General features: G+C 42.5%; 1 protein-coding gene across 3 annotated transcripts in view; it reads left to right on the forward strand.

Annotated features, from left to right (window-relative positions):
- The window catches only part of ITSN2 (intersectin 2), a 72,780-nt gene that overhangs the window by 13,955 nt on the left and 33,573 nt on the right, over nt 1-25,252 (forward strand). For 2 of the 3 annotated variants that reach the window (XM_035110349.2, XM_035110348.2), the window contains exons 5-24: nt 202-365; nt 1,525-1,719; nt 4,196-4,292; nt 4,490-4,632; nt 5,469-5,532; nt 8,643-8,780; nt 8,869-8,957; nt 9,568-9,830; nt 10,571-10,720; nt 12,547-12,687; nt 13,552-13,639; nt 14,250-14,389; nt 18,253-18,389; nt 19,567-19,994; nt 20,343-20,464; nt 20,634-20,812; nt 21,474-21,615; nt 22,118-22,323; nt 23,206-23,270; nt 24,337-24,503. In XM_035110349.2, the coding sequence (XP_034966240.1) occupies nt 202-365; nt 1,525-1,719; nt 4,196-4,292; nt 4,490-4,632; nt 5,469-5,532; nt 8,643-8,780; nt 8,869-8,957; nt 9,568-9,830; nt 10,571-10,720; nt 12,547-12,687; nt 13,552-13,639; nt 14,250-14,389; nt 18,253-18,389; nt 19,567-19,994; nt 20,343-20,464; nt 20,634-20,812; nt 21,474-21,615; nt 22,118-22,323; nt 23,206-23,270; nt 24,337-24,503 (3,118 nt within the window). Of the gene's footprint in view, nt 1-201; nt 366-1,524; nt 1,720-4,195; nt 4,293-4,489; nt 4,633-5,468; nt 5,533-8,642; nt 8,781-8,868; nt 8,958-9,567; nt 9,831-10,570; nt 10,721-12,546; nt 12,688-13,551; nt 13,640-14,249; nt 14,390-17,115; nt 17,197-18,252; nt 18,390-19,566; nt 19,995-20,342; nt 20,465-20,633; nt 20,813-21,473; nt 21,616-22,117; nt 22,324-23,205; nt 23,271-24,336; nt 24,504-25,252 lie in introns of all 3 variants that reach the window. The other variant, XM_035110351.2, reaches the window with a different exon arrangement.

Genomic DNA, 25,252 nt, shown 5'->3' on the forward strand with positions numbered 1-25,252 from the left:
TACGCTTCGGTTTGAGTACTTTCAGTTTAAGTACTCCGCGGACCCATCTGGAAACGGATTAATCCACTTTCCATTACTTTCAGTGGGAAAGTTCGCTTCAGGTTAAGTATGCTTCAGGTTAAGTACAGACTTCCAGAACCAATTGTGTACTTAAACCGAGGTACCACTTTATATAGACATTGTTGTATTGTTGTTTTTAAGGGCACTTTCAGACCTGAACAAGGATGGGAAAATGGATCAGCAAGAGTTTTCTATAGCTATGAAACTCATCAAACTAAAGCTACAAGGCCAGCCTTTGCCCGTGGTTCTCCCTCCACTGATGAAGCAGCCTCCAGCATTCTCTTCCTTGATTTCTGCTCGTTTTGGTAATCATGAATATGAATCAATGTACAGGTGTTTGGAGAAAGACTGCCCCTCTTAAATTACCGTATTATTGATAAAGAAAAATAGCTATGTGCAAATGTATTATATTAGACCATAGATCATGATGTTAAAGATATGTACAGAAAATATAGCTAAATATTATCATAGATTTTTGTCATAAAAATGAATAATGAGCATAGCTGCCAAGTTTTCCCTTTTCTCGCGAGGAAGCCTATTCAGGATAATGGAAAATCCCTGAAAAAAAGGGATAACTTGGCAGCTATGATAATGAGTACTTTTGAGGTGAATCTCCTGTGCTCTGATGGGCCTCAGAAGAATGGGCCTCAGAAATAGTGCAGCTAATTCTATGTGCTGAAAAGGGGTTAGGATTTGCATGTTTCAAAGTGCAACCATGCTTGCCATACGGCACGCTCCTTTAAAAAGTAGGGTGAGTTTTGAAAGCAGTTTGTGATATGATGTTGGCACCTGTCTGTCTCGAGAGACAATGGAGTGTGCATCGGGGGGTGAAGGCAAGCCACTGGAAAATTGCAGCGCCTGCTGTGGCTGCAGAGACCACAGAACAACTCGTAACTCCTGCCTCCTGCATTGGTCTGCTGTTCTAAGTGGGTTTACAAAAAACAACCCTACTTTTTTAAGGCAAACCTTTCAATGTGCCTAAAGTAGCTCTTTAGATGCCATTGAACAAAATTATTATCTTCCTCTAGAATCGTACTGTATATTAGACATCTATTGGTTTAAAACAAGTACTTCGAGCATATTGCTTGTTCTTTTTATCTGAAGCCTGTGGCAACAGAGATGTGTTATGATTTTCTAAAGTATTAGGGAGGAAACCATGGCTGTATAACTGCTCGAATGAAGCAAACGTGTGTGAGCATAGACCTCTTAACTAAAACTAGTGTGTGTAGCTCAGGGTTTTCCCCAAACTTGGGTTTGCAGCTGTTTTTGGACTACAACTCTCATGCTCCCTAGCTAGTAGGACCCATGGTCAGAGATGATGGGAATTGCAGTCCAAAAACAGCTGGAGACACAAGTTTGGGAAACCCTGGTGTAGATCTCTCTAGAAAAAGTGAGTCATGGCTCCCCAATTCCTGGCTGTTCACAGCTATATGACTATAACTAAAAACTTGGTTTCTCTTCCAGGCATGGGCAGTATGCCAAACCTGTCTCTTCCACCATCTGTTCCTACAATGGCACCTTTGGCTCCATTGTCCTCTTTTGCTTCTGTGACGTCCATCCCCCCCCTTATTATTTCTGCTCCCCTGCTGCCTTCCACCAGCACACCTGCATTGCCAAATGGAACAACCAGCCTCCTCCAGCCACTACCATACTCTTCAAGTAAGTATCATCATGACCGACAATAGACATACTTCCAGTCTGGACAATCTGAGTTGGATGTCGGCCAGTGCCTTGATTCTGAATGCAAAATCTCCTCCTAGAAAATACCGTATTTTTCGCTCCATAAGACACACTTTTTTCCTCAGAAAAAGTAATAGGAAATGTCTGTGCGTCTTATGGAGCGAATGTGTGGTCCCTGGAACTGAATTGCCCAGGGGCTAAAGTCAGATCCTGCTTTTTAAAAAGAAAGAAAGAAAGAAAGAGCTAAAGACTAACAAGAGCTGATTGCAAGAGATCAGGGAGGGAGATAAGAGAGCTAGCTCCCCTCCCGGCCCCTTGCCTAGGCCTCAGTTGTTGTCTGCAGAGGGAGACATGTGACTGGCTGATTAGATTATCTGTCTGGAAACTGTAGAAATGGGTCCCTTTCCTTTCCTATAGAAGAAGCTGTAGAACTGTGAGTTGAACCTCATAAAAACAGGATTTTTTTCCCTTTGCAAGGAAACTCAGCAACTTTGAGCTGATTCTTAAAGATGGAGCTTTCCCCCTTTGCAAAAGAAGTTTCCTCAAATATTTAATGGGGGGGAGGCAAAGGCACCTAGGCCTCTAGGAGTTGGCTGCTATGCCTAGGACAATTCAAGAAAGCAAAAATAAATCTTGTTTTCCTCTTTAAAAAAAACTAGGTGCGTCCTATGGTCAGGTGCGTCCTATGGAGCAAAAAAATACGGTGCTAAACTGATTGTTTTTCCACCTAAAATTCCTTCTTCTTGCTACACTAACCTCTTTCCACTAGAAATACTGTAAATTTTCCTGAGGGCTAAACTATGCATGATATGCAACAACAAATATTTTGTTGTTTTAATGAAAGTTTGGATGTTGCTATGGAGAGCAAGATGGAGGTGGTACTCAGCCTTTTCCCTTGCCCTGTTTTCCCACTCAAGGTCACACATCCATGGAAGCTATTTCTTTGCTTGTGGGGAAAAGAGGAGGAGATTAGTTTTGAGGGGACAAATGTCAGGAAGGTAGAGGATTAAGCACCCCCTTACCTCGCAAGTCCTCCTGCTCAGTCTCTGAGGCTCACTGTTATTCAAGAAGAGCCCTGCCAAATCATGGTGCTGCCCATAGAGAGTGTATTGAAGGAAATGAAAAAATAAAATGGGGCTATGAGTTAGGCATAAATTATTAGAGTGTTGTAGTTAGACTAGTTCTCGAAGCTCGTCAGGTTTGTGGTATGGAGTCAATTTTTTATTGTTTTGCTTTTTTCTCTTTTTTGTTATTTTTTATTTTTCTTTCTTCTTTGTTTGCTCATTTACCCACGTAATTTTTTGAGCTTTGTGTTTTGCACTTAGTTTTTTTTAAAAAAAGTTTTGTTCTATGTTTATTTATCCATTTTATTCACTCACGTAAGCACAGTTTAAAATAATTCTTATTATTTACTTAAGGTTTATTTCTGGGAAATAGAGTGTGCATATATCTAATAGAATCAAAATTAAAAGTTAAGCTTAGTGTTTGTGTAATTTCTGAATTTGTTAGAAATTCTAGGAGTTATGTTGTATATTTAAATACAGGGGAGAAATTGAAATTTGGTTTATACGGTTAATTAGTAAACTGATGAATGGAAGAATGTTCATAAAGGGGCCAAAACTGATAATCCAAGAAGCAAAAGCTAATTTTGACATATTTGAGCTCAGTTGGTAGAGCATGAGACTCTTAATTTCAGGGTCATGAGCTCAAGCCCAACATTGGGCAAAGATTCCTGCCTTGTATGGGGTTGGACTAGATGACCTTTGTGGTCCCTTCCAACTCTACAATTCTATTATTCTGTGATTGCAAGCTGGCATAGCTTATCTACAAGAGACCCATTTAATTGATAATTTATTATAGAAAGACTGGGTGGGGTAAGTTTTTCTTGCCGGAAATGCAACCAGTGCAAGAGGGGTCACCACTTTGGTCAGAAGTGGATTTCCAAATGATGTACTTATGAAAATAAGCTTAAAAATAAAAGACAGAACCATCTGAAAAATGAGTTGAAAGAGTTATGGGCACAAATGTTTAAAAATACGCTTGAAAGATAATACTATTGTCCCCTTTGAACAATGTGTATAAGATAGGACAACATTTGTAAGATACAAACGGATTGGGTATGGATAAATATAATGATGTTTGGAATGCATATGGAATGATATTTGTAATGTGTTTATAAAAAGCATATTGACTTTTTAATAAGTTTATACTTGTTAGAATAATTGTAATACTTTTATACATTTTAATATACTTTCAGTAATTTTCTCTCATTTTGTTTTTGGTTCATGTTCACTTTTCCTCACTTCTTTACTTTATTTCTCTACTGAAAGTTTTCAATAAAATAGTAATAATTTTTAAAGTTTTTGGTATGGAGTTAGGTTGCTGCCCAAGTGATCCATGGAGATCCTTTTGCCTTGCAGTGTGGACTATGGACTCTGCTCTTCTCTTGTTTCAGCTTTGCCTCACTTTAGTTCATACAGTCCCAGGACGGGAGGATTTGGTGGTGCCAACATCCAGAAGACACAGTCCCTGATAGATCTTGGCTCTAGTAGGTAGGGATCTTCAGGCAAATTTATGTCTCAATTGCAATCTAACTGGTTCCCCACAAAAGTGAGTACTTGGAAAGACAGAAGTCATTTATTCACATAAACTGTTGCTGCACAAAAACATAGGAACAATGTCCCAGTTTGAACATATCTTTATATAATACCAGATTTCTAGAAAATGTGACCTTCTTTTCATATTGCAGTTCAAATTCTTCTTCTACTACCTCACTAACTGGGAATTCACCAAAGATTGGATTTTCAGACTGGGCAGTTCCTCAGGCTTCCAGATTAAAATACAGGCAGAAGTTTAATAGCCTTGATAAAGGGATGAGTGGATACCTGTCAGGTTAGTATCACAGTATTACAGTATTATATTTAAGCTTGCAAAGGTAAAGATTCTTGAAATAATCTTTTAAAAATGTATACACATTTCAGCCAGCATTGTTTAGAGTTTCTAAGAGAGAACCTTTTAGCTGGTTCTTTGGCAAGAGTGATTAACCCTTGTAGAAATTGCAGTAACTTTACTTGTAACTTTATTTGTGGTTTATGAGTTAATTGACAAAAGGTTTTCCTCCTGTGCATAATGCAGTATGTTCTAAGGGGGATTTCTTTTTAAAGGAAAGGGATTGCCATTGAAGATTAAGTTTGTAATTAATTGATTGATTTTCCTATATAAGAAAATGAAATCCCAGTATAAATGTAATATTTAACTGCACTTGCGTGTTTGAAGATTTTTATAAATAAGTGTATCTTTGCAGGCTAAGACTTTTAAATTCCATTTTGAGTTAAACCCCATTTCCCTTTGGCCTGAGGCTTGTAGGCCTAGGTCTGAGAGGTATTCTTTGGTTCCATCGCTTTCCCTGGGAAACCCTGCTCTTCATGGCTGAATCAGAGCAAACGCACATCCGGTTTTCTGCAGACTGACATTTGCTCCAGTCCAGCAGTAATCAGCAAGTTTTCATCGGGGAAAGTGCGGGACAAAAGAAAAACCTCTCAAACCCGTGTCTAGAAACCACAGACCAAACGGAATAAATCACGGGACAAAGGAAAATGTGGGTGAGCCTTGGCCTGTAGAGGGTAAAAAATAGCACTGGTTCTTGGGTGCAATTAGATTTATATATTAACATGACTTATATATTATATTACTTGACTTATATATTAACATACTTTTGATTTACTCAGGGTTTCAGGCAAAAAATATTCTTCTGCAATCAAACCTTGCCCAGACACAATTAGCTACTATCTGGTAAGTCTACACATAAATTGATGAGACTTTGATGTTTTTGTGCTGCTCAATGTTAATAAGCATAGAGTAATTTTTAAAGAAATATAATAGTCTACATTGCATACTGTATTGGTGTTATTGCGGCTACTCTTGAGTAAAGACGCCCAAGTCCGCTCTGTCTTTAAGAGTTTTATTGTGCATAGTATTTACAGTGCAGAGATAGCAGAAAACATGACCTCTTAGTCACTCGCAGAATCTAGGAGTGGACGTTTCCGGCTATGGGGCCAGCATAAGAGTTTGGCCATCCCGAAACACCTCCTCCCGACCTTATGTTTGGTGGTGCGCCTTAATTCAGGCGCCAGAAGAGGCTGTCTGCTCCCCTCCACCTCTTGGTCCTGGCGACGCAAGGGCTTTCCAACATCGTTGAGCCCTGACATCTCCATCCTGCTCACTTCCTGATTCCCCTCACCTGACCCACTGCTGCTGCTCTCACTGGGCGAAGTGCTGAGGAGGCTCCCTGTAGGAAGGCCCCCTGACGCATACTTAACGCTGTACTCTTTTATTTTATGCTTATTCTTGAATTGCAGAATTCTGGTGTTGAGATTATATCTGTTTAATTTCTTTTGTTTTATTATCTTTAATTTATCTATTTTACTTTCTTTTGTGATGTTTATTACAGGGGCACCTTGGTTCTCAAACTTAACCCATTCCAGAAGTCTGTTCCAAAGCCAAGGAACGGACATTACTTTCCTATAAAAAGTCATACCTCTGGTTGCGAACGTGATCCGTGCAGGAGGCACGTTCGTAACCCGCAGCGTTCGCACCCTGAAGCGCCACGTCTATGCGCTTGACGTGATTCGGAGCGCATGCACATGACATCATTTTGTGATTCTGCGCATGCGTGAGCGCTGAAACCCGGAAGTAACCTGTTCGGTGCGGTCCGCAACCCTAAAACTCGCAACTTGCAGCGTTCATAATCCGAGGTATGACTGTAATGCAAAATGGATTAATCCATTCCAGTTCCGAGTTTTCGGCGTTTGAGAACCAAGGTACACCAGTTTTTCATTTATGTAGATATCATTTATGTAGATATGCATCTCTGAGTAGGTAGCAGTAAACTATAAAAAGTCTGTTTCTTTTTCCAAATGAAACATTTAGTAAAATCCTACTGCAGGGGTCCTCCAACTCTAAACCGGGGGCAGGTTCACTGTCCCTCATACACTGTCGGGCCCGGACTATAGTTTGGAAAAAATAGGAACGAATTCCTATGGATGCTGCACATATTTTATTTGTAGTGCACACAAAACAGGGAAAACAATACAATATTTAAAATGAAGAACAATTTTAATCAACATAAACTTAAAAGTATTTCAATGGGAAGTATGGGCCTGCTTTTGGCTAATGAGATGGTCAATATCTGGTTAAAAATCCACAATAATAAGTAGCCTTTAGGTTTAGATGCCAGACTGGCACCCTGGTTCTGCACTCCACCTTTTAAAATTTGAATATCAAAACAGATCCTGACTTTCAGAGCATGTACTGACCCAGCTTTCCCAGCCTGGATCACTCTCTTTTTCAAGGGTTGAACGCCCCGGCTCATTTGCATGCCCTGATAGGGTGGCCACATGCAAACGAGCCAAGAGACAGTTGGCTGGGGCTTGGAAGAATAACTCTGGCCCGGGGAGCATTTTTGCCCCTCAGAGTGGAAGCGCTGTGTGGGGAGAGGGAGGAGTGGGGAAGTGCACGAAGGGATCGGCCTGGGCAGAGGGGCTGCAAGTGCCCAGGTGGGCGAGGAAGGCAAAGCAGCAGCAGCAGCAGCAGCGGTGCCCTGAGGATTTGACTGCTGGGGTGACACTTACCATGGGTTCCCCTGAGGGCAGCCAGAGGACCAAAAAAAGCAAGGGAGCAAAGCGAGGAGGAGGAGGAGGATTAAAAGCTGCCTCTCCTGTCCCCCCCGTTGGATTTGTTCCTTTGCAGGGATTTGCAGCTTCAATATGACTTCAGAGGAGCTTTCGGAAAGTGCACGATAGCAGCAGCTGCAGCTTGGCTTTGCGATGTATGGTGGGTGGGGTGGGGGGACAGGAGTTTGCCTGGTTGCGTGGCAGCAGCAGCTCTACCAATGAAAGGTCGTGTCGGGGTTTACCACGGGGACTCCAATTGGCTGCAGGAGCTTCCTGCAGCCAGTTGGAAGCTGCAGAAGTGTCGCCGCCCACACAGTCAGTCCCCGCGAGGCGACGCGTCCGTGGCTTCTTTTCAAAGAAACGCCTTGCAGCGCCAGGTTTACCTCAGCGTGCGGGGACTGACTGAGCAGGCCCCAGGGTCTGCGGGCTGGATTTACGAGCCTAGTGGGCCAGATCCGGCCCACAGGCCATCATTTGAAGACCCCTGTCCTACTACTTCACATCACATGCCTCTGGGAGAATTAAAACGGGTGTTTAATTCTCCAGTTAAAATCAGCTGGACTCCAAATTAATATCCTTCAATGCATTAAACATCAAAACATTAACGATGTATGGGTTTAGAACAAGAATGGGGCTAAATTTGACCACAGGATGGACTGCTCACCTGACATCAAGAATTGGGGCATGTAGACATTCTCACAGTTGTCAGCGCACCGCACAGGACATTGATCATCAGCTTTCCAGAGTGCTGCATAAGGGCCTTTGCAAAGCCCTTCAAGGATCAGCTGCACCAAGAAGTCCCACGTTGGGAACTCAGTGGCACAGCCAATCTCACACAACTTGGAACCAACGCCTGTTACCTGACTTTGAGTTCCACCTCAGCTGCACAGACAGTCCCAGTGGGCTTGCTCTCACTGTCAGTCAGCCGCTTGGCAGGGAGAGCAAGCCTCTCTTGCCAGTGCAGAGTTGGGAGCCCATTTCAAGACTCTTTGTTAGAGCCTCAACTTTCCCCTCACCCAACGTCACATGTGAATTCGGGTGTGGGGCAAATGAGCATGATTTGGGGGGAACTGCCATGCAGGCCCAATTATGTTTCAAATGTGCTTTTGTGGGTATTTGCTTTTTCAGAATTGTTCGAGTTAATAGGAGGTATCTTGAAGATATTGTACTAGAATGTTGCATTGAAGTTTCAGATTTCCTCGGTTCTTCTAATGCAACTGTCTTTCCTAGGTCACTTGCTGATGTTGATGGTAATGGACAGCTGAAAGCAGAGGAATTCATACTAGCCATGCATCTGACTGATATGGCCAAAGCTGGGCAGCCTCTCCCACTAACTCTGCCTCCAGAGTTAGTGCCACCTTCTATGAGGTGCATAACACAAGATGGTATGTTATTAAAATTGTATAATAAATGGAAAAGATGCCCTTTTAAAAAAATCCCTGTTTCTTCTCGCTAGAAGTGGAAAATGTGCTGAAAATACTGATTGTGTTCTGCCAACATACCAGAGAATAATGCAGGAAGAGGAACCCCCCCAAAAACCTCCAGGTAACAGTTGGGTTCTTTTTTATGTTAAGAGTGCAAAGTTGACTTTAAAAAGGCATTAGAGCTGAAAGAAACATTGTTTTATCCCCTATATTAGATATTATGTGTGCCTGACTTCAATTTGCTTGATAGAAGCCATTTGAGCACTTAATAATAATTGTAGGACTTGAGTATACATTGTTTACAGTAGCAGTGGTACGTTGTCAGGACCGAAGAGCAGCAGTACATTGGGCTATGTGGAGTCAGAGTGGTTGGACTGTGGCAGTGTTTCTACAACTTGATCCCCCAGCTGTTGTTGGACTGCAACTCTCATCATCCCTGGCTGACAGGACCAGTGGTCAGGGATGATGGGGACTCAAGCTTGAGAAACATGGAGCTATGAGAGCAGCAGGCAGGGTGAAGAAACCCCAAACTACGTTTATTTACTTAATTTCCTTTTTGAATCGCTTCAGTATCAAAGCCCTGTGCATATAACAAATGCTTTTCCATTTGTCAGTGATCTTATTTGAGTGTTATCTACCTCCTTATTTCATACTGCTGTACTTGTTTTAGAAATGAACCTGCATTAGATCAATTTTTGCACTCTGGTGCCATTTCCTATTCTTTAATCTAGTTACATTTGAGGACAAGAGGAAAGCAAACTATGAGAGAGGCAACATGGAGCTGGAGAAACGCCGCCAGGTGTTGTTGGAGCAGCAGCAGAGAGAGGCGGAGCGTAAGGCTCAGAGGGAAAGAGAAGAAAAGGAGCAAAGAGAGAGGGAACGGCAGGAGCAGGAGCGAAGGAAACAACTTGAACTGGAAAGGCACTTGGAAAAACAGCGGGAGATGGAGAAACGGAAGGAAGAAGAAAGAAAGAAAGAAATAGAAAGGCGGGAGGTTGTTCTACTAATTGCTATTGTTTTTAATCTGTTCCATTTATTGCTGTTTATTGATCTTCACTTTAGCATGCTTTTGCCCCCATGCTGGAACCCGCTTGTCCCTAAAGATGACACCAAACCCAAGAGCCCCAGCTGTGTCTGGGGCAGCTGAAGCTTAACCTCCAGCAGCTTAACACTCCATTGAAGTGTTCCAGGCAGTCAGCACAAATAGCTGGGCTGCCTTCATTTTGAGGTGAAGGCCCTTTCAGGGCATTGCCTAAGCACCTCCAGAAAGAGCCTGCCAGGTGCCTGGCACACAGAATTGCAGTGCCGTGCATGCGCTAGCAACCTTGTCCAGGTAGGCAGTCCTGAGTCCCTCAGTGACCTCGACAGGAAGTCCAAGGCTGTAGTGTCACCAGCTAAGGGGCGAGGCTGAGTTCCTCATGGTGAGACAGATGCTGGTAATCAAGGAACCCCTGAATCTGAGGCCCAGAGGGAGGAGTACATGGAACTTCCTGCAGCAGAACCAGGACCCTCATGGCATGGGCCCCTTCTTCTGGGCTTGGAGAAGTAAGGGCTTCCTGTATGACATTGCCAGTGCAATAGGACAAGGTGGGAGGCTATGGAAAGGTAGAATAAATGCTTGTCTTCAGACCAGAGGCTCGACCTTTAAAGAAATTGAAATGCACATTCTCCACAATTCATTGCCCTTTAACACTTTGGAAAGAACTGAACATTTAGTGGTTATTTTATCTGCAGGCAGCAAAGCAGGAGCTTGAGCGCCAACGGCGTCTGGAGTGGGAGAGGATTCGGCGTCAGGATCTTCTTAATCAGCGTAATCGAGAACAAGAAGAAATGGTCAAACTGGCCTCTAAGAAGAAGAGCCTCAATCTTGAGATGGATGCCTTGGTGAGTGATAGCACTGCAAAGGACCTAGGGAACTCCACTGGCAGGAGTAGGTAACACAGCTCCTGGTCAGGTGGGATGGGCATTCCAAGCCAGCAGCACCTGGAGGACATCCCCTGGGCTCACCCAAACAACAACAAATGGTCTTTTCAAACATCTTTCTGTATTCAGGTAGGTAGCCGTGTTGGTCTGACGCAGTCAAAATGGAAAATTAAAAAAATTGTACAGTAGCACCTTAGAGACCAACTAAGTTTGTTCTAGGTATAAGCTTTTGTGTGCATGCACACGTCTTCAGTGGCTATTGACCCTGAGAGTATCTCCCAGCTTATATAATATTTTATCTTAAAAATTCTTGTTAATTGGTTTTGACTAACTTTCTGTTTTAGGGGTAGTGATTAGCTGATACTGTTTATATTAGAGGCATGATTTTATTTTCTCAAATCAGATGTTTGATTTTAGATTATTTTCATTTGTTGTTTAGTCGTGTCCAATTCTTTGTGACCCCATGGACCATAGCACGCCAGTACTCCTGTCTTCCACTGCCTCCCGCAGTTTGGTCAGACTCACGTTCGTAGCTTCGAGGACACTGTCCAACCATCTTGTCCTCTGTCTTCCCCTTCTCCTTGTGCCCTCCATCTTTCCCAGCATCAGGGTCTTTTCCAGGGAGTCTTCTCTTCTCATGAGGTGGCCAAAGTATTGGAGCCTCAGCTTCATGATCTGTCCTTCCAGTGAGCACTCAGGGCTGATTTCCTTCAGAATGGATAGGTTTGATCTTCTTGCAGTCCATGGGACTCTCAAGAGTCTCCTCCAGCACCATAGTTCAAAAGCATCAATTCTTCGGCGATCAGCCTTCTTTATGGTCCAGCTCTCACTTCCATACATCACTACTGGGAAAACCATAGCTTTAACTATACGGACCTTTGTCAGCAAGGTGATGTCTCTGCTTTTTAAGATGCTGTCTAGGTTTGTCATTGCTTTTCTCCCAAGAAGCAGGCGTCTTTTAATTTCGTGACTGCTGTCACCATCTGCAGTGATCAAGGGGCCCAAGAAAGTAAAATCTCTCACTGCCTCCATTTCTTCCCCTTCTATTTGCCAGGAGGTGATGGGACCAGTGGCCATGATCTTGGTTTTTTTGATGTTGAGCTTCAGACCATATTTTGCGCTCTCCTCTTTCACCCTCATTAAAAGATTCTTTAATTCCTCCTCACTTTCTGCCATCAAGGTTGTGTCATCTGCATATCTGAGGTTGTTGATATTTCTTCCGGCAATCTTAATTCCGGTTTGGGATTCGTCCAGTCCAGCCTTTCGCATGATGAATTCTGCATATAAGTTAAATAAGCAGGGAGACAATATACTGCCTTGTCATACTTTCCCAATTTTGAACCAATCAGTTATTCCATATCCAGTTCTAACTGTAGCTTCTTGTCCCACATAGAGATTTCTCAGGAGACAGATGAGGTGATCAGGCACTCCCATTTCTTTAAGAACTTGCCATAGTTTGCTGTGGTCAACACAGTCAAAGGCTTTTGCATAGTCAATGAAGCAGAAGTATGGTAGACGTTTTTCTGGAACTCTCTAGCTTTCTCCATAATCCAGCGCATGTTTGCTATTTGGTCTCTGGTTCCTCTGCCCTTTCGAAATCCAGCTTGCACTTCTGGGAGTTCTCGGTCCACATACTGCCTAAGCCTGCCTTGTAGAATTTTAAGCATAACCTTGCTAGCGTGTGAAATGAGCGCAATTGTGCGGTAGTTGGAGCATTCTTTGGGATTGGGATGTAGACTGATCTTCTCCAATCCTCTGGCCATTGCTGAGTTTTTTTTTCATTACAGGATGACAAACACCAACAGATCTCTGGGAGATTGCAAGATGTTATAAAAAGAAAACAAGCTCAAAAAAATGAGCTGGATGTTCTGGAAAAGAAATGTGATTTGGAAATTATTGAAGTCAAGGAGCTACAACAACAATTTCAAGTATGAAATCTCACTTTAAGTTTCAACTTGTTGTCTTGTGGTTCCAGAGAATGAAGGACATAAATGAATTGGAGGGGGGTATTTTTAATGCATCTGTATTGAGGTGTAGCTACAAAATAATAACAGTTTTTGCTTCTGATCAAACAGTTCTCCTCAAATAACTAGATTTCTCAAAATAATACAATTAAACTTTGGTTTTTAACGCTACAAATGACCTAACAAGGATAAAGGCTAGTGATGGGTAAATTATCAGGTTTTTCTAGTTTTTACAAGGTACAGCTTACAGAATCTTAAATGCATGTTGTTGCATGTAACGATATTTGTTATGCCAATATGTTAAAGTGTTAAGAAAAAACTGTCAAATCCTAAATCTTTCTTTATTCTTGGACGTGTCTCTTATATAAGCTGGTTTCTCCATTTCTCTTGTGGGGTCATAAAATACTATCTATAAATAATTTTCACCTGAGAGTTCTTTACATTTAAGCATATCAAAATTTTATCTGAAGTATGGAGAATCTGTGTCACTCTTATTTGAATTGATAGGTCTCCATATTGACCATAGTACAATATCAGGATGTACTGTGAAATACCAGAAATGGAGAAATACCAGAATCAAGGCTGATGTTGCACTTGTCCCAAGTTTCTCTAACTTCCTGTAGAATTACTATTATTGGGTGAAATGCAGTTAAGTCATACTCAGCATAAATCTGGTGAAATCAAAGGGCAGTTGATTTCAGGAGATGTCCCGTGGTTACATACCATATATATTTCTAAGAAGGTAGGGCTGTAATGCATTAAGTTATTAAATATGTGAAGAAATTATACTGATGATAACTCTCTAAAATTTTATCCCTGTCTCTGCAGGAATATCAGAATAAGCTGATCCTTCTCATTCCTGAAAAACAGCAGTTAAGTGAGAGAATGAATCATATGCAGATGGGCAATTCTCCTAGTAAGTATATTCAGCATTATTTATCTTTATCCTTCTCAGTCATTCTTTATTTTTAATTACCAAAACAGTGATGGGAAGGAAGGAAGGAGAAAATGAAGGTGAGGGATTGCAAAAGACAGTTTGAGCCTCAATCTAGAAGGGGACCCTTGGAACATGGGGTGCTCAGAAAATGCAAATACATAGAACTGATAGATGGTGATGTACTTCTGATTTGCCCCTGAGGACCCCTGCTGGATCAAAACATGTCTGGCTATGGAAAATATCTGCCTAGTGCAAACTGCATCTCCTCCTCCTCTGGAGGAATTATAGGTGCTGAACCATCTGCTGGAGATACTCAAGCATGGAATTCCCTGTGTCAAGCAGGGGGTGAACTAGATGGAAAACTAGGCATGCTCCAACTCTTAACAATTCAGGGTAAGATTAAGCCATCAGCTGAAATCTCTTTCCCAACATGGATTTATTGACTTCAAAGAGTATCAAATGATTAATGAGCTGATGAGATTGTGGCAGGGATTAGTAAATGTAAAGCAGGTTATTAATTACAAGGGCCATATAAATGAAGGGGGGGAGTTCTTAAGATGAAATATTGAATTTTGGCTTTCATCGGCAGAAACAGACCTTAATTCAATACAGAAGAAGTCCTCAGAAAAGGAAAAATTATGCCAAAGACTTAGAGAACAACTAGATGCACTAGAAAAAGAAACGGCTACCAAGCTTTCTGAAATGGATGCTTTTGATGATCAACTTAAGGTACAACCTTGCCTCCTATTTGTGAATCAGAGTAATAATTTGTTGTATTCCCTCCCCTCCCTCCCTCCTATGAAAAACTTTCTTGCTTCTGGTTTTTCTTCTGTTTCTCAAGCTTAGTTCAGTATTTCAGCCAATGAAAGGTTGCGTGCCGTTTCTGTCCTTTCCATTCATACTGTTTAGATGTTCACAGATTGGTTTCTTATTTGACATTTATAATGTACTAGCTGGCCCTGCCATGCGTTGCTGTGGCTTTTTGTGTTAAATGGACCTTTTCCTGTTAACTGGACCTTCAGAGTCTCCCTTCAGAGTCCCCTCAGTTCTCCCGGCTGGGCAATGGTGTGGCCTAGTCAGTTCTCCCGGCTGGGCAATGGTGTGGCCTAGTCAGTTCTCCCAGCTGGGCAATGGTGCGGCCTAGTCAGTTTTACCGGCTGGGCAATGGTGCAGCCTTGTCAGTTCTCCCGGCTGGGCAATGGTGCGGCCTAGTCAGTTCTCCCGGCTGGGCAATGGTGCGGCCTAGTCAGTTCTCCCGGCTGGGCAATGGTGCGGCCTTGTCAGTTCTCCCGGCTGGGCAATGGTGCGGCCTAGTCAGTTCTCCCGGCTGGGCAATGGTGCGGCCTAGTCAGTTCTCCTGGCTGAGCAATGGTGCGGCCTAGTCAGTTCTCCCAGCTGGGCAATGGTGCGGCCTAGTCAGTTTTCCCAGCTGGGCAATGGTGCAGCCTAGTGAGTTCTCCCGGCTGGGGAATGGTGCGGCCTAGTCAGTTCTCCCGGCTGGGCAATGGTGCGGCCTAGTCAGTTCTCCTGGCTGGGCAATGGTGCGGCCTAGTCAGTTCTCCCGGCTGGGCAATGGTGCGGCCTAGTCAGTTCTCCTGGCTGGGCAATGGTGCGGCCTAGTCAGTTCTCCCAGCTGGGCAATGGTGCGGCCTAGTCAGTTTTCCCAGCTGGGCAATGGTGCAGCCTAGTGAGTTCTCCCGGCTGGGGAATGGTGCGGCCTAGTCAGTTCTCCCGGCTGGGCAATGGTGCGGCCTAGTCAGTTCTCCTGGCTGGGCAATGGTGCGGCCTAGTCAGTTCTCCCGGCTGGGCAATGGTGCGGCCTAGTCAGTTCTCCCGGCTGGGCAATGGTGCGGCCTTGTCAGTTCTCCCGGCTGGGCAATGGTGCGGCCTAGTCAGTTCTCCCGGCTGGGCAATGGTGCGGCCTAGTCAGTTCTCCTGGCTGGGCAATGGTGCGGCCTAGTCAGTTCTCCCAGCTGGGCAATGGTGCGGCCTAGTCAGTTTTCCCAGCTGGGCAATGGTGCAGCCTAGTGAGTTCTCCCGGCTGGGGAATGGTGCGGCCTAGTCAGTTTTCCCGGCTGGGCAATGCTGCGGCCTATTCAATCTTCTGGGCAATGCTGGGCCTTGTTGCTGCAAAAGGCCTGTTTTCAGTTGGTTGTTGTGGAATTTTGTGATGTCACTGATTGTCTGCAGCCAATGGAGACGCTGCTTCTCCGTTCTTTTTCCCAGGATGCACTTTGGGGTGAGTTGTGTGTTCTGGAACACGTTTTTGGGGTTTTACGTGGCGCAGGTGTGACATCCGTCTTAGGTAACTTTCTAAGGTCCTTCGGACATTTGCATGTGATGTTGTGTCAAAATTTGAGCGCAATTGGTCAAGCGGCTTCGATGAAAATCGGCTACCCACCCACATGCCATTTTTATATATATAGATGGGTCAGCATTTTGCAATACGGGCCTCATGGCCATAAATTGGTATGGGTGCCATTTTGAATGTTGTAAACTGAATTAAACTGTTTGTCATTGAATACTGCCATCCCAAAGTGGGTAACAATGAAATAAAATTATAATAAAAATATACAGGGGGAAATATAACATTGTGCAAAAATGGCAGAATTCATAAAATTATTAGATATCCTATTCAGAACAAAACTGTGGGATATGCAAATTAATAATTTGAGATATTTTTCTCTCTGGGCATAGTTAGGAAGGCCATCAATTATTCTCGACCTCTTCACCATCTAAGCAACGACCAAGCCAGTTCTCATGCAGCTTAACTCTTTCTGTCTGGTGCATTATGGCACTGGTGTAAACAGATAGCGCCATTCCGTATGTAGCAAAATCAACTTCATCACATATAAGAGGGAGTTGGTAAAAGGCTTCAGGGAGACCCCAACCTTTGCTGAAAAACCTCAGAGAGAACCCAACAGCCCAGTAGAAATGAAAAACCGTAGGGGCATAGACTATGTAGTGAAGTAAATTGGAAAAAACTATGACGGAACAAGAGCACTCTACTTTTCCAACACATTTTGTTTCGGGTTGCACTTAAAAACAATTAATAGTATTGTGACAAGTTCTGTCTAATGGAGACATACATTTTAGTGTTGATACCTGCTGAAAGGTTAGTGGCAGAATTTGATTTTTTAATTTATTTAAAAATTATATTCCATTTGCTTATACTAAAATCTTTAAATGGTGTATGGGAAACATTAAAATTCTCACTAAAACAGTTAAAACATTTTAAAATAATTAGAAATTAAAAAAGATTAAAACACATCAGTAACTGTGTCTGGATAGAATTGATATACTCTTCAAGAAAATAATGTTGAGATTGCATGATTCATACCTAACATGCTAATTGAGAGTAATTTAAATCGACCAGTTACAACACCATAAGTTCCCTATATATAAAAAGATTGCTGTGCAAAGTGTAACAGCTTTTTATCTGCCTTATCTTACAGTCTGAGACTATGGATGCGTCTGTTCTTCAGTGCCTTTTGTGTCTGCTAAGCTGTCTCAACAACCTCTTCCTCTTACTTAAGGTTACTTTCTAATCTTTGGCTTTGTTTGCTTATAATCATTTCATAGTTTTTTATTTTTTTTAATTGCATTTAAATCCCTTAACTCAAAATCCTGCCTATTCACTATAAGTGCAGTACAGCACAGTTTGTTTTTTCCTTCACATTTCTGTTTGCTTTCAAATCTTGTCTGCTCAACAAATGCTTGAAATTATGTACAGGGGGTACGAATCAAAGTACTGTATTAATAATAAGCTTGCTAGCTTACTAACTACTACCAGATACTTGATCTGATTGTCATTGTTTTTTATGTGAGATTTAGTTGCACACAGCTTTTCCTTCATTATTTAACTCTTACTAGCACTTCTGAAATGGAATCAGTTCTAGTGCTCCAGATTGATTACGGAAAGGTCTGAAATTGTCACGTTATTATCACATCTCAACATTTCTCTTAGTAAAGTGAGTGTCTCATGTCTGAATATCACAATGGGTCCACAGAGAAGTTGAGAGCGCACAGATTCACCTCCTGCTCTAAGGTCACCCACTTCCCCCACCTAAATGTCCCTGTCTGTTTTGTTCAGCTCTTGTCTCCGCAGCCTCTTAAATCTCCCCGTGTTCAGTCTAATGGAGTGAAATATAAATTATCAGAGAAGATTTGGGGGACTTGTGTCTCCTTACACACCATTTGTTGCACAAGATTCCTCTGCTCAGTATCTAGTAGTTGTCCCCCGACCCCCCAAGCCCATTACAATGCAGCTCACACAGTTTAGGAGAGCCCCCCTCCCCCACCTCTGGAGAGGCTTTTCATTGCACACAAGCATCAGCTAGAACCACTCTTCTAATTTCTTCCATAATATCTTGCTTCCTCCAGTAGCTAAAAGAAAGTTGTGTTGGAAATGTAAACTTCAGATGTATTCTATTTAATTTTGAACCTGCTCTCTTGATTGTATTAATACAGAGATTGAACACTTCTCAATGTAGGATTGCCTGACTCTTCATACCCAGACTTGGATTGCAGAACACTAAATCAAGTTTCCCCCCTGATTTGCTCATTTGATGTGTGTTATATTTTCTTGTTAGGAGCTAAGAGAAACCTACTCTACACAGCAGTTAGCTCTTGAGCAGCTCCACAGGATCAAACAAGATAAAATCCAAGAACTAGAAAGAAGAAGAGCTGAGCTTGCACAGAAAAAGAAAGTGGAAGATGAGGCTGCACGGTAACAGGATAAATTACAACAATGCAGGCTTTTCTTTTTAAGGGCCTCCGCTGCACTCGCTTAGATGACAGGCTTAGACCTCCTCTTACTACGTGGGCTGTCATTCTGGGTTTGATTTCCCGCCCCAGTACATTTATGTACCTTGGTTCCATTTTTGTGTTGTATTGGATATTGCATTTTAAAATGTCACTCTTTTTATTGATGCAGTTGTGACCCACCTTGATTGATGCTATCAGTATAAAAGTAGTCACAACTTTTCCCCCCTTTTTTTAGCATGGGTTCTTTTTAATTTCTTGGCAAACACAATTCTAACTACATTGAAATCTCATTGGGCAATTGTACATTTTTAGAGAACTGCACTTCAACAAGAAATGTTCAAATAATATTGAAACTGCGACTCCAAAAAAATTGCTAACTGTGAATTACAAAATTAACTTGGATGAAAGATTTCCATTTTATGTGACATAATGAGCCTCACAGTAGTTTTGTTTTAATAATAATAATAAAAACCTTTGGAATTGATTCTGAAACGTACAGGTTAGCAAGCCTAACTTCAGCATATGGCAACAATCTTTGCAAAAAGTTGCTGTTTCTGAAGATGCTTATGGAGCCTGTATTTTCTATACCCTACTGCAGGGGTCAGCAACCTAAGGCTCATGGGCTGGAAGCAGCCCGCAGAGGTCATTTGACTGGCCCACGAGCCACCGCCCCCCAACCGAGCTGCCGCTCGCATGCTGCGCTAAACCAGCGTGACGCGGGGACTCACTTCCGTGGCACTGAAAATCACATCTGTGCATGTGCAGACGCCGAAAATCACAGGGCGGCGTCTGATCCGGCCCACGGAGGGATCTCCGCGGGGCCGATCCGGCCCAGGCATGATAAACCTTGCTGACCCCTGCCCTACTGGTTCTTTTTCTGTGACAAAAATAAATAAAGTGCCAGTTCTTAACCATTGTAAGATTGCATAACTGAAAAGTTTAGGGCAGCACATATCCTCTTCAGCATTCCTATCGCTATTATGATGCTTAAGTTGTCCTAGGACTTTCAGAGCTTACAGGAAGATAATAATGTAAACTGAGAGCAGCTGATTTAAGGATCTGTGGCAAGTCTTTTCTTTTCAGTATCAGCATAAGAAATACTTTTTTTGACAGTGTTTTCACTGCTTTTTTTTCTTAAGAAAAGCAAAGCGGGAAAAAGAGAACTTGTGGCAGCAGAATATCCGGAGGGAGGAAGAAGAGAGGAGAAAGCGACTACAGGAAGAGCGAATGCAGGGAAAAATCCAGGAGGAAAGACAAAAAACGGAGGAGGCAGTTGCGCAAGAAAGGGAAGCCCAGTTGCAAAAATTGGCAGAGGAGAAACTTGAAGAGGAAAAACAGAACAAACAGGCTGAGATGTTGAGAGATACTGAGCAGCAATGGCAGAAGCAAAAAGAAGACAAAAGAAGGCAGGAGCAGCTGGCAAAAGAAGCTGAGGAGAGGCATAAGCACTTTGATGAAGAGAAGAGAAGAAAAGACATGGCCAATCAGCAAGAGTCTGAGAAACCCAATGTAGACATTCTTAAACAGACAAAGGGACAAAGTCATAAGTCACCATTGAAAAATGAAGGTATCTTACTCACGTTTTTGTAAGGATATTAGCTACCATAGTTTAAAACACTGAAGTTTGGTAGTCCCACACTGTCTACTGGTGTTGTTGTTTAGTCATTTAGTTGTGTCCGACTCTTGGTGACCCCATGGTGTTACCAGTCCATTAATATGTGTGGCCTTAATGGGAGAGATCAGTTCACAGGTCTAAATTACGCCTTAGCTAATGTTAATATTCAGCTTTTCTCATGGCTTGAAAGGCCAATGTTGTGCAGTTATGCAAATCCCAAAGTGGGCACTGACTGCTGCTTTGAAATGAACATAACTGACAAGATTAGTAGTCAGTAATAGTTCCTCCTTGACTTTCCAGGCCATGCTGTGGGTTCCTCTGAGTCTAGGAAATCTGTTGCCTTTGTGAATTATAGAGCTTTATATCCATTTGAAGCAAGGAATAATGATGAGATGAGTTTCAGTTCTGGAGACATAATTCAGGTAAGAAATGGCTGATAATCCTTGAATTCTTAATAGGGTATTTATTTCAAATTAAATCCTTTGTATTCTCTGCAAAATACCCAGAGTGCCATGCAGTAAAATAAAGAATTAAAACCTATCCAATAAGCTAGTTGATAACATTTTGTCACGCTTTCATCCTTTTTTCCAGGTTGTTGAGAAAACTGAGGGAGAGCCTGGTTGGTTATATGGGAGCTTCCAAGGCCATCAGGGCTGGTTTCCAGGCAATTATGTAGAAAAAATTCCTGAAAATGAAAACACCCTTTCACCTCCAAAGAGAGCCTTACTTCCTCCTACGGCATCCTTACCAACTGTCTCAGTTCCTGTACAGTAAGTGCACCTTAATACTCTGCTACCACACAAAATTGATGATGATGATTCACCCTAAAGTCCTCGGGTTTAAAATAACTTAGAGTCTCAGAAATAAAGTGGGTTCTAAAAATATGCTTCTCAAGTGTCAAAAGCCAGAGAAGGGTAAAGAGGCGCACCTTGAGCATTCAACAAAAGCTGAATAAGGAAGATGCCTGAGGCACCTCTGTGGTCAGTTCCACAACTTAGTGGCTGCCACAGATCATACCCTCTCGCAGGCCACGGCCAGACGGGTTTTGAGGACACAATTTGACAGAGGTCTACAGAACAGCTTTGGCCAACTCAGTTGGCATGCTGCTTATAGTGGCTTCAGTCTAACAAAGATTTAGGCTCTAACTCTGTGATGCTTAACTCTGTGTTGGAATTTTTGCCATTGTGTACCAGTTTATGCAAAAATGTGCTCTGTATATTAAGAAATAGTGGCAGTTATTGTAGTTGTGCTGCTTTTCAGTTCAGAAGCGATCTTTCCCTTGTTTAACTTAAGGCTTAATGGCAGTGATTGATTTGAAATTCTGCACACAGCTTCATAGCTTATGAATCTTACATGCATTTTGGAGGCTTTGCTGCTTCACAACTATGTGCTTTAAAGTGCTACCTTTATTGTCCTATATTGAATTCGCAGGCCGCTTTCGCCAAGTAAGCCAGCGGACGAATCCGATTACCAAAATATATCTTTTTCAAGTTTAAATGTCAACACATGTCAGAAAAAATCTGCTTTTACTCGTACGGTCTCCCCAGGATCTGTTTCTCCCATCCATGGCCAGGTATGTTCTTCCTATCGAAGGGTGATTTATGTCCCAGTATCTTTGTATCCTGCACTGTTCCCCCACCACTGAATACTTGGGGGTATAAGGCTTAGGGTCTGCAGAGGTGGAATTGGCTAACCATTTATGTTTATTAAAGGGATTGCTTTAGTTGAGATTCCAGCATTGCAGAGGGTTGGGCTAGATGACCCTGGGGTCCCTTCCAGTTCTACAATTCTGTGATTCCTAACTTGCCCTTCAAATAAATTTGCAGAGAACCTGTGGCATCAAATTTGTCACAACTGTATTTGCTGAAATATGTGTAACAGAAAAACATAAGTTGTGGCAGATGAGGAAACTATTGATAGTATCCTAAGCCTACCTCCTTCCTGAGTATCTGGTTTGGTTTTAAATAATCATGTACAAGTATTTCTTCTAGAAATTACTCTGTCTAATAAAGTTCTTTAAAGCAGAGAAACTTGCGTAAATGATTGGCACCTGAAACCTTTTTGTTTTTTAACAGGGGCAAGTTGTAGAAAACCTAAAAGCACAAGCACTCTGTTCCTGGACCGCAAAAAAAGATAACCACTTGAACTTTTCAAAAAATGACATTATTACTGTCTTGGAGCAGCAGGAAAATTGGTGGTTTGGAGAAGTAGGCCGAGGAAGAGGGTGGTTTCCCAAATCCTACGTGAAGATCTTGTCTGAACATGAAAGCCAGAAAGAGGAGTAAGGCTCTGGGAATTTTGGGGCTGAAGATGCATGAAAAATGTATTGGGTGGTATTTTAAAGGATGAACGGAAACATGGGCTGAGGTTCAGAGCAGTAGGCACACAACATTTGCTCCCTGGAGAGTCTCTTTCAGAAAGTATCCCTTGTTGTTAAAACTGCAGGCTACAAATAACAGATTTGGGAATTAGGTAGGCAGGCATAAGAACAGTTAAAAGTGCCCTTTGACTTTTTATTCTAGGCTTCCCTTTCATTTCTTATTGCATTAAATCCCCAAGCTCTTTTGAACTTAAGCGATTTAGAGATAAATTTGGGGATGAAGGATATATTTTGAGAAAGGAAGCACCAGAAAAGGTGCATGCCCGCCCCCGCCCCCCTGCACCCATCAGTGTCTAGGCAGGAAGCCTTTCAGACATGCCTTTTACTTCTGTTCTTTTTAAATAAATAAAATCATGAATGCTTTCATCCTAGCTATGTGAATTCAACTGGCAAATCACATAGATTTCTAATTATGGTAACCTTTGTACCCATCCCAGAGTTTGCTCTGAATGCCCATAGCCGGATTTAGTACTATCTGGTTTATTATATGGGTGCTTGAAAAATGTAATTGGAGACAAAGAGATAAGGCTCTGTTGAGATGCTTTTAGATGCCTAGTTCTTGGAGTAGCAGATGGTGGATGATGATGATAATAATAATAATTTTATTATTTATATCCCACTCATCTGGCAGGGTTTCCTCAGCCACATAGTAAAATATCAAACATTAAAAACTTCCTGGTACACAGATGAGTTGCTGTGTAAATTTTGAGTCACTGAATAATGAACATTGTATCTTGCAGTTGCCAAAATGACTTTATTTTTATCTTTATAAAAAATCTGCAGGCCAGAAGCTGTTTATGCAGCTGTAAATAGGAAACTCCCAGCATCGTCTTACACGTTGGACGAGGGTAAGATTTTGAATTTAAATAAACCTTTAGATTTCTATGTGTTTAAGGAAAGGTTACAAATTCTTTGAGACTTCTGCACCTCAAAACTGGCATGCCTTTAACTGTGTGCTATTGTAAAAGCCTCGAAATTATGAGACTTGTAACAAACTAGCAATGAAAAACTCTGTATTGCGGTCTGTATGTATTCTATTTGAATACTTTTTTTACACCTTTTTTTAGAAAATGAGAAAAAATGTAGGTCAGTGCAAGCTAGTGGGCAAGGAACGGAAAGAGCATAAAGGTTTGTGAAGAGGTGGCCTTGGGCATAGGTAGAAGGCATATAGAGGAAAGACTGACAAGACACACAACACTCTGAGCTCCTCTAGAGATTGCTTGCCCTCATGTTCGACAGTTTTCTACTTCAACTGAAGTGGGTAATAAACTTGCAATGCCAACCCTGCTGGTCTTGAAGTATGCAGTGCATGCTGTCTTGCCTGCTGTTCTGACGATAACTATGCCCTCACAAATTGATTACTTTTAAATTTTTAATATTTGTATTGCCTTTTGTATAATAGCAAGTATAACATCCTTCCCCCCCCACCCCAGCCCCCTACCCCATCACAGGTGTTCAGTTATACATTAGCAGGAATGTTTGGATAATCCACATGTGCGCGTTGATTTCAGTGCTTCACTTGATTCCATGGTGAAATTCACTTTCATTAGATGTAGTGGTCCACCAATTAGGATATCTTTAAAAGAGGATTAGATTAGGGTCTTGACTTCTAGCTATGACACTGGAAGTCACAAGTGTGGAGAGCCTGCAGTTGCACCCAGTTCCCGTTTGCAGGTTTCCTATGGAAATCTGGCTGGTCACTAAGATAGCAGGATGTTAGACTAGTTGGGCCTTTGGCCTGACCAAGAACCTCTCATCTTATATTCTTAACTTCCCGCAGTGTTGTTGTTGTTGTTGTTGTTGTTATCTCATCAAACAGCTGTTGGTTCAGAGTTTGAAAAGTGAAATGAATTGTGTGGATAAATATGTTCATGTCCTCAACAATGTCTTCATTACATTATTCTTCTTTTCCAGAATATATAGCGCTATATTCTTACACAGGTTCTGAACCTGGTGATTTAACTTTCATTGAAGGTGACGAAATATTAGTTACTCAGAAAGATGGGGAGTGGTGGACTGGAAGCATCGGTGATAAAATTGGAATATTTCCTTCAAACTATGTCAGACCAAAAGATCATGAAGTAAGGATTGTGTAGTCTTTTCTTTTTCTTTGGGGTGTGGGGCAGTATGGTATCCCAAGATGAACTCAGAGGCCCTAATCCTAAAACATCCTAAAATAGCTTTTCCTTCTCCCTTTTCATATGTCTCAGATGATCAAGTGATCACAGGAGAGGCGGGGAAGAGGGCAATCACTGCTTTGCAGCAGAGATGTTCAATATGCTGGACTCTGAATGTCCCATTGGGGCAGAGTTGCGACCAAGTCTAATACCGTGTTTCCCCCTTTTTAAGACGTAGTCATAAGATAAGACGTAGCAGGATTTTCAAGCATTTGAGAAATATAAGCCACACCCCGAAAATAAGCCATACCTAAGACGGCCCTGGATAGAGCTCCTGAGGGTGGCCAGCCTCGCTATCGCCACCTCCGCCACCCCGCACGCTCTTCGTCCCCCTGTTGTTGTTTTAGTTAGTTTAGTTTTTGGGCGCCTGCCGCATTCGCAGAACGCGAGAGAGTTTTTATCTCTGCTGAAGCGGGCCCTCCCCCCGCTCCCTCTTCCGAAACCACCACCAAAACCTCCGAGCCGGGTCCGCAGCATGGTGGTAGGGGCGGAGGCGGTGGGTTTGTCAGGGGGCTGTGAAGGGAGGACGCGAAGGCGGAGGGAAGCCCCCCGTGCTGCTGCCGGGCATGTGCGGCGCCCCAGAAAAATGGCAGAGGCGGTGTGAATCCAAGCGATGGGGGCAGCTAACAGACACGCGAGCCACGTCGCCAGCA

Source organism: Zootoca vivipara, chromosome 3 (assembly GCF_963506605.1).
Source record: "Zootoca vivipara chromosome 3, rZooViv1.1, whole genome shotgun sequence".
In the NCBI taxonomy this organism is placed as follows: Eukaryota; Metazoa; Chordata; class Lepidosauria; order Squamata; family Lacertidae; genus Zootoca; species Zootoca vivipara.